Source organism: Impatiens glandulifera, chromosome 9 (genome assembly GCF_907164915.1).
Source record: "Impatiens glandulifera chromosome 9, dImpGla2.1, whole genome shotgun sequence".
Classification (NCBI taxonomy): domain Eukaryota; kingdom Viridiplantae; phylum Streptophyta; class Magnoliopsida; order Ericales; family Balsaminaceae; genus Impatiens; species Impatiens glandulifera.
The window spans coordinates 2,705,740-2,715,439 of record NC_061870.1 but is presented as its reverse complement, the minus strand read 5'-3'; the positions used below and the strand labels follow the sequence as shown (position 1 = coordinate 2,715,439).

Below are 9,700 nucleotides of genomic sequence, written 5' to 3'. Positions count from 1 at the left end.
TGCGATGAATCAAAATGCTTATTGTTATTATCTTTAGTAAATAAAAAATCATCCACTCTTTTTGAACCCATATGTGCCAAGTAATCTCTCACTTCTTGACTAATTTTATTCCAATGTGTAGGATCCTCCAAATTCTCAATCGAATTTAAATTTTCATGTTGAGAGTCAATCTCCAAGTTCTCATTCGATTCACCCAAATTGACAGTCTCAACCAATTCTTCATTTTTATAGTGACTTTATTCTTCAATCACCAAACTATCTCCTAATTCATCTCTTTCTATTATATTATTTCTATTAAAATATTTGTTAATATCACCGGCTTGACTTTGAATTAATATATCCCCCTTTGTTTCAATTTTCTCTTTTTAGCTCTAGACAAATGTTTATGAGACATTTTACACAAGATCAATTCTAGTAGCTACAACCAATTTCTTACCGTTGACATATTATGAAATTGTCACAATTTACAATTTCATCAAATAAAGATTAAATTCATTTAGCTCTTTTCAAATAAAGTTAATTTAATTAACACAACCTAACTCAACAACAGATTCATTCATACCATTGAGCAATAAAAATATAGAACTAGGATTTCATCGTTTCAATAGATTAGAACATCTATTATAATTAATTGCTATGATTTTGAGTTCTCACATACAAATTCAAAAAATTCATTGATAATATAACAAAAATAATTATTAATTCAAGTAAAGTATTAAAGCTCCACTTATTTCAGATATTTCATCAAAATCACATAAGTCTATTAGAGAAAACACTTTTTATTCAACTTGTAAGATCAATAAGTTAAAAAATCAAACAAGATTTGAAGCACATTATCAGATTGAAAAGTATTAGAATTGTTTGATACATTTGGGGATGGAAATTGGAGGCGACAACCGACAAGTTACGTAGGTATAAATCGTGGCAACTATTTTGCGTCATATTAAATATAATATATATATATATATTAATATTAAAAAATTTGGACCCCTTAGTTGGCGGGGCCTGAGGCAATGGCCTCTCTCGCCTCCAAATAGGTTCGGCCTTGAAGAGCCGACATCGAAGGATGAAAAAACAATGTCGCTATAAACGCTTGGCTACTACAAGCCAATTATTTATGTGGTAACTTTTCTGACACCTTAACTTGAAATTTCAAAGATCTAAAGGATCGTTAGGACACATTTCCATGGTTAGTATTCGTGCTGAAAATTAAAATACTATAAATTTTTTAATTTGAATAAATATATATAAACTAAATCAACTTTCCTAAATTAGGCAGTTTCCAAAATTTTCATCAATTCTTAAAATATCCATAATATATATTCAATTACTTTTTTTTAAATATAAAAATTAGAATTAAATTATAATATAACAAATGAATTAAAATTTAAATGTCAATTTCACCATCCAAATATGACCTTAGTGTAATTTAGCTTCGTTTTTTATAGTATATTTTTATTATGATGAAAATACCTTCTTAGACATTGCTTTATGAATGGTTAAAAACTCCTTATCCTACTATCAATTAAAATTAAATTATTCATCCTATTTATGTTAAATTAAAAAATATTTAATCATTTTGATCTTAATAACCCACATTGTACCAATCCATTTCATTCTTAATAAAAACACAATTTATTTTTTTGATTGACTATCAACATGAGGTTTTTATTTTTGTTAAATTTCCTTTTTATTCTCTAGTGGTGTAATACAACAGGAAAAGCAAAATCAAACTGATGCAGGTTTTGAACATAACATGTGTACTTAATTACAAATCAAGCATGTCCTATTTTCATAAACAAAATAGAGAAGGATAAAAGAAAAAGAAGCAGATCTGAATAAATTAATACACAATTTGTTTACAATCTTTGTTTCTTATACAAATCTTGCTCAATCAGTAGTCATGGGCTGATTCATGCAGCATCTGAACCGAGCTTTACGAACAGTGGTCATAATTTCAGTTTGAGCATTCTCGAGCATCATCACTACCTCAGTGAAGGGCGGTCTGAGGTCAGAATCTGCATCCCAACATCGGGTCATGATTTCACTGAGAACGGGAAGGCATTCACTGGAAATAGTGGGTCGAACTCCCTTGTTTACAACTGCAAAAGCAGCTTGAACGGCAGTCATGTTCTGGAATGGAAGCATTCCTGTTATGAGCTCCCAAAGAACAATTCCGAAGCTATAAACGTCTACTTTCTGCGTGTAAGATCTGTGCTGGATCATTTCGCTGCAATAATTCATGTGTTAACAATAATCAGACATAATCTGAATTCAGAAACATACTCTATTTTCAAATGTTATTTGATGAGGGTGACAAGTAATGAACATTCAGATATTCAAAACATCAATAAAAAAAAACTCACTATATATATACTTTAAATCATTTACTAATTGTTTGTTTGATGTTGATCCGAATAGTTTCATAATCAATGACTTCACTCACCAAATCCTCGTTTAGACCTTGTTTGATGAAAGATTATTTGAACTTAATCGAAAATAGACTAAATTTCCCCTCATTAATCAAATACAAAATTACCCATACTTTATTTTTTCTTATAACATTTAAATATTACTATAAAATAATATTTTAATAATTTAACCCAAATAATGGTTACTTTATTTTAATTTTATAATACTAAAAATACTATATATAAAAATTATTTTAAGAATTTAATAAAAGTAACCTATATTTTCATCAATCAAGTTTAGATTCAAATAATCCTACATCCAACATACTCTTAGGCCTTGTTGGGATTTGTGATAACCTTGTTCAGATGGGGTTATAAAAATTATTCCTCCTTAGGTGTGTGATCTCCACTAAACCGAAAAGCAATGCAAAAACGTTAAAAGAAGAAAAAATAGTAAGTTATTTGAATAAAATACTTAAAATATATTAATATATAATGAAAAATTAATGTTTTAAAAGGAAATAAATAGTATTTTAGTTAATGATTTAAACGATAATAAAATAAATGAAAAGATGGTAAGATCTTCAAATAACCCGCCGATCTGAACAAGGCCCTAATGTCTTTCTATCCAAATAACTAGATATAACCTACATTACACAAAATTATTTAGAAATAACCACTTCGTTAGTAACCCAGATCATAAAAGGCCTCAAAAACATTCATGGGAAATAGAATCACATACAGATTGATAACATTCAATGATGAGAGAGTATTAGGGTTCTTACGGTGCCATCCAGCGATAAGTCCCCGTCTCGGGTGTCATTCCCTCGGATTGCACCTCGATCCTGGCAACACCAAAATCCGCAATCTTGATTGACTTGTCAGCAGAAATGAGTAAATTATCAGATTTCAAATCTCTATGAATCAATCCAAGTCCATGTACATAAGCCATTCCCCTTGCAACATCCAAAGCCTGCTTAACCGCCAATTTCAAAGGCACGGATCTGTTTTGCCTCTTCATCAAGAACTGCCTAACCGAACCCCCTTTAGCATATTCAGTAATAATACACCACACCATAGGTTTTCGACATGCACCAATAAACCTAACAATATTTGGATGTTTTAAAGTTGCCAGCATCATAACCTCTTGCTGAAATTGTTGCTCCAACAAGTTTGCCATCTCTTGATTGTTCTCAGGCTTCTCCAAAAGCTTAATAGCAACGTCTTCCCCATCGTAACAGCCTTTATACAGTTTCCCAAAAGCTCCCATTGCAAAAGCAGGCCCCATGTTCAGCTTCCTCAAGTCAATTGTCCATTCCTCAAAATTATGAAGGCCTTCTGTTTGGAAACGGGGATCTAATAAGGCTTGGGCAAGTGCATCGTTGCTCAAGCCGTGTGAGACTTTTCCCCTGTTTACACTCTGGGTACCGGTGTAGTTCTTAACACGTTTCAAACCTTGATGGTCTAACAATTGGGCGTTGGAATCATGGTTTGACGCAACACTGCTATCAACTGACATCGCAAGTGAACCTCCATTGTTGCTTAACTGTAAGCTTGCGAAACTGTCTATGGACATGTTGGAATCCTCACCTACTCCTAGTTTATGGTAAAAGCCTTGAGGGATTTCGTAATTATCATGGTTGTTGTTTAAACCTATCATTCCAGTTATATTTGGACCTTCCATCATCATATCTGAGTTATCAGTTCAATCTTCAAACACTTTTATTCCTATCGGAATTAACATTTTGATTTTTACGTCCTAAAACAACAGATTAATCGAGACAAACAGATCAATTATATCGAAAAAAGAAGAATCGAACTAGAAAAGAGAAGCTATATTTTCCAAACTAAAAAGGACAACAACTTTTATTAAGATTATTCATAAATTGGTTTAAATATCATGATTCTGTGAAAGCAGATCAGAGAAGTAGTTGAAGGATAAAGCAACTAACTACTCATCATCAGATCTCAGCAAAACGAGCAAATTTGGAGACGAAAATCGTGATTCTTTAGTAGAGAATGAACAGATTTTGCATTACCTCAATCGGAGATGGTTTGACTGCGGGATTCAGCTGATGGAATTCTAAGGCGGAAATTGAAGAAACAACTGTACAGACTGACTGAGAAAACGATTGGATGGATGGATTCTCTTAAGTAAATGCTCTACCAAGCCCCCGTCGTAGTCCGTAGAACACACAACACCACCAGAGCAAGGTAGAGAGAGATAATGGAATGGAATGAAATGGAAGACAAAGAAAGAGGGCGTAGGCAGTCGGTCTTCGTCTCTATTTTCTATTGAGGTTACCAGGAGGAAACACTCTGGTACAATCAATCATATTGGAAGCATCACCTGTCCATCCACGTGGCCAATTTATAAGCGTTTGATTCTAACTCAAAGTTTAATCGGAGGAGGATGAATGTTGGATTTCATGAGGCGAGACCTTTATTGCAAAATTCTCAAGTTTTAGTACTGGCCTCTACAAGCCAATAAAAACTTGTGTCACCATTCTCAACTTTAACGGGTTTGTTTTATATTATTAAATTTATTTAGGTTCAATTTATTTTCTTAAATTTATCTTCTATCTGCAAATTTATGTATTTATCTAAATGGGCGTCTCATTTAGACACGTAAATTTTTTTAATCTAAACTATCTTCAAGGTGGAGTTCTACTTGCATAAATTAATAATACAACTAGATTACACATTATTTTTTATTATTAAATTAATTACTATTTAAAATATAATATTGAGACATAAAATTAATAACAAAACAAGAATTCTGAGCAGTAGATTGAGGAGCTCATGTAGTACAAATGTCTATTTTTCTTAGAAAGAAAAAAACTCACATCTTTGTTGTTGGACACGAACATAGACTCCCCACTTTTTTTTTATTTTTAGCAATATGAAAATTAGGGTAGTAGACAATAAAACTATATATCCAAGTAATTTCTCGAACAATATTAGTATAAAAACTGTCATTTTCTTTTTGGTAAAGTTTTTTTTTTTTTTTCAAAATCAAAGTGTGAATGGATGTATTTGATGTGATATTATAGTAGTATTCATCGAGCCCGATGGATTTTTTCACTAAGTTCACAAAAGCCCATAAACCTGGTCTAGGTTTGTGTAACAACTTGAATTTGAAAGATCAAGAATGAAATATGTTGTTATGAGCAAAGTATCGCGGGGAAGTTAGGAGCAAGAATTCATAGGTTTCAAAAGAAGAAAAAGAAACATGAATGAGGTAATATTATGAGAGTTCAATACGAAAAAGAAAATTAAAAATATAGTAAATTTGTGCTTAATAAAACTGAAAATGAAGATCTTAATACTAAATATTGAATTTGGAGTATATAATGACTTAAATATTTAGAGATAAAAAATTAAATTAATAAATAGAAATATTTTGAACTTTAAGTATTTAATATTTTAATTAATTTGATAAATATTTAAAATTAATATTTAAAAAAATATATCAAAACTACTATAGGCTTTTATACTAATTATATTAGTTAATAAACTTAATATATAGAAATATAAATTTGGTATATTAAATAAAAATTAATTAAAATAAATATTAATATTTTTTAACTGATGTATTAAATTATAATTTATTAAGTAATTAATATATATATATAAATTAATTAATGTGATTATATATATATATATATATATTTTGAGAAATAATAAAAAATATACATAAATATATTTTTTCTGTTTCACTTGTAAGGAGAAAAAAATGAAAAAATAATACGACTTTATTTATAGAAGTAATTTTATTAAATTTATAAATGATAAAGTTGATTTTTGGTGATTTTTAATTAGTCATTTAACTTTTTTTTTCACTTTTAAAATAAACTTGATATTTTAGTTTATTATTTTTAACATATTTTCACTTAAGTTTATAAAAATAAGTGATTATAAATATACATTATCAAACTTACCTATTTTAATTAAGTCTTTCATATATTAAATTAAGTGAGAAGTCAAGTTATCAAAACATTGTCTAAACCAAAATTTTCACCATCTTATTCATATCTATAATTGAAGGTGAGTTCAACTTATATATTAGCCAACCTCATAAAAATATTCAGTTACAACTGTTTAAAAATAATGTGATTTACAAAAAAAAACAAAAATTGAAATAGTCAGATAATCAACTTTAATTATCACACTACTAAACTATTTTCTATCATGGGATCATAACATTATCTCTCCCTTCAAATATTCGTCGTCCTCGACGAAGAGACCTTGACATGATCTGCCTCCAATTCTCAACCCCATCTTTAAAGATAACTCATTTCTCTTGTTGTTCTGCAACTACTTTATGCGTTTATGACCTCTTTTCAGCAGGGCAATAAAGGGAACCACTCTCTTTGACAAACATTCAATAATATCCTTTCAATTTCTTTACCGATTGTGGAACCGGTCATGTCCTCATTATCTCCAACTTTTTCGAGTTTGTATCCACTCGATTTTCATCTAATAAATGGCCCATTAGGAAATTTTCATGCACCCTAAGCTACATTTTCCTTTATTGAGGAATAACTTTTTTTGTTATAATGTTGTCAGGACTTGGTGTAGGTAGAAGATGAGCTCATTCCAGCTCACACTGTACACCAAGATGTCATCGAAGATTCATGACAAGTTCTTCTTCTAGACAAGCACCATAGGGGTAGCAAAAGAGCTATGACTCCTTTGTTCAACATATCATTGACTAACTGCTCAATTTTTATTTTTTTAGTGCATGGTTCCAGTATGAGCACATGCACACAAATTTCATGCATTCCTTTAATATGATTCGATGATGTTGTTTCCTAATTGGAGGTAGGTCTTTGGGTTGCTAGAATAAAGTGTTGAAGTCTTCGAGCAGCTTCTAGCGATTCTCAAGAACCTTTTTTGTGCAATTATGGTAAGTGAAATAAATTGGCATTCATGCTCACTCCTTATTTGCACCATGACAACAATACTGTCTATATTTAGTAATTTCTCTAGTTGGTTTCCTTGTATCAGGTTGATTTGTACATGAGTTATACCTTCTAGGACAATGATTATTCCATCCTGTTCAAAATATAGGGTCGGATTTTCAAAATCTTGGGATGAAGGGCTTAAAGTAATCAACCACTAAATGCACATCACAATATCGTACTTTGTCATGGTAAGCACCTTTATGCCTGTTTGATAATCCTTACATTCCATTGACCATTTCAGATTTTGACAAATACTAGAGCAGAATATGTTAGAGCCATTTACCACTCTAACTAAAAACACCTAAGTGGGCAGGGTATTGTAATTTGTATTCTTCATAATCCTATTATTTATAAAGTTATGAGTGATTCATGTATTAAACAGGGTCACCACCGGTAGGTTCTCGATATTACCAAAGATTTGGAGTGTCTGGAAAATCTCAAAATCAATCAAAGCGTGCAAGGAAATAATAAACTCTTCCACTACCATAGGCTGCCTTGGAGAATTGTCAAGAATCGGCTATAAGGTGGCTTCTTCGACACCTAGTAATCTTTCTTGGTCATTAGTAAAGACCATGAATAACTTTAATTTATGCTTGTGGTTGGGTTTCTATTTTTCATGTCAAGTGTAATAGAGGCCTTTCATCCTCTTTGCATCCATTACAGTCGGGTCTATTTGCTTCACGTGGCCCTAATTTATGATGGAAGAAGACGCAAAAGAGGGGTTTAGCTTGAGTTCGGTGGTCCGGTTGGTGCTTGGCCAGGCCGGATGAACAATATGTAGCTTGGGTAGTACTGATGGTTTAACACTACATAAGTGCCCATTGCTCAATAGGGACCTATATGTCACTTCTTAGACTTTGATCATTGACTTGACTTCATTTAAGGACCCGAGGAAACCGTAACCTGATCACATTTGAGATTTCCTCCCTCAATCCGGACATATAATAGTCTATAACATATTCCCTTAGAATACTATATAGTTTTTGGGAAACTGTCATGTATAGAAGATTGTATTCTTAGACATAACTGACGTGTTACAGGTGCATGAATTGCCTCATGGGAGTGTCATTTATGGAAGGACCGAACTGAAACAAGAGGTCTCTCTTGAACACATCCCATGTCATGACTTCTTTATGGTTGTGTTGATGAAGATATGACACATATCACATTATTGCTCAAACATTGCCTTTTAGCACTAACAAACTTGCACAATTCATGCACCATTCCAGAACGACACATTGGTCTATACTTAAACGGGTGCTTCATTATCTAGCGAACTCTTACGACAAAGGCATTTTCATCTCGGCATTTGCTATGGTAACCCTTCACGCTTACTCAGATGCAGATTGAGCGGGTGATAAGGATGATTATATCGTCACTATTGGTTACTTTTTATATCTCGGTAGCACTCCCATATCTTAGAGCTCATAGAAACAATGTTATGTTGCTCGTTCCTCAACCGAAAGAGAATACAAAGCCTTAGATGACACAATTAGTGAACTTCTATGGTTCCTATTCTTGTTCACTAAACTTGGTCATCTGCCTGTTAGAGTATAATATATTATATTTGTAAGATATATCACAACATTATAAATTGTGATAATATCAATATTATATTATTTAGTTTCCTTATATGTCAATTATAATATCTATGTTATAGACATAATCTATGCAACCATGAATAACAATTTAATATAATATTTCTCTCTTTAGTTTAATATGGTATCAGAGCCAGGTTATTGTTCTTGAGTCAATCAAGTGATATTCTTCTGTTGCCTCCATCAATAGTTACCTTAGCCATTGATGGAGGGCTTTAATAATTTATTATTAATATTTGTTATGTCAGTGTTCTTAAGTAACTTATTTGGGGTCTTGGATTTTGTTTTAGTGAATTTGTTGTCATCTAGTTGGATTGAGGATTTTAGTAGTTTGATTGGTCTTTGTTTAATTGGTTTTGGTTTTTTTGTTGAGTAAAGGGAGTTGAATTAGGTTTGGGGTTTCCCTAAGTTTGTAATGTTTGGTTTGGTTTGATTTGGTTTGGTTTAGTTGTTGTGGGTTGTTGATTTTAGTTTGGTTTTTTGGTTTTGGTTTGGTTGTTAATTTTGGTTGATCTGAATCGAAGAAGAGCTGTTTTTCGGTGGATGGTCAATGGATTGTGCAGAAGAGAAGAGAAGGAAGAGAAGAAGATTAAGAATGCTATGTAACTTTTTATTGTTCGCGCTTTCGTTTTCTGATTGTCAAACTATCAATGCTTATTATTGTTGCATTGTGAGTTTGAGTGGGGATGTTAGAGTATAATATATTATATTTGTAAGATATATC

General features: G+C 31.6%; 1 protein-coding gene across 3 annotated transcripts; it reads right to left on the bottom strand.

The window, feature by feature from the left end:
• Positions 1-1,719: 1,719 nt before the first annotated feature.
• Positions 1,720-4,670, bottom strand: LOC124913702 (serine/threonine-protein kinase STY13-like). 3 transcript variants are annotated; one of them, XM_047454118.1, is made up of 3 exons: positions 4,451-4,670; positions 3,197-4,170; positions 1,720-2,230 (listed from the first exon to the last, which is right to left on the bottom strand). In XM_047454118.1, exons 2-3 carry the CDS (start codon positions 4,099-4,101, stop codon positions 1,891-1,893), a joined length of 1,245 nt encoding a protein of 414 aa, XP_047310074.1. In that variant the 5' UTR covers positions 4,102-4,170; positions 4,451-4,670; the 3' UTR covers positions 1,720-1,890. The 3 variants fall into 3 exon arrangements, with proteins under 3 accessions (XP_047310074.1, XP_047310075.1, XP_047310076.1); XM_047454119.1 differs by having other exon boundaries at positions 3,197-4,139; XM_047454120.1 differs by having other exon boundaries at positions 3,197-4,103.
• Positions 4,671-9,700: the final 5,030 nt, after the last annotated feature.

What these genes read in the sequence shown, in the direction of transcription:
- LOC124913702 (XM_047454118.1), bottom strand. Translation starts at nt 4,101, where the DNA reads ATGATGATGGAAGGTCCAAATATAACTGGAATGATAGGTTTAAACAAC. An exon ending in ACTTATCGCTGGATGGCACC is followed by an intron (nt 2,231 to 3,196) that starts GTAAGAACCCTA and finishes GAATTATTGCAG; the next exon opens with CGAAATGATCCAGCACAGAT.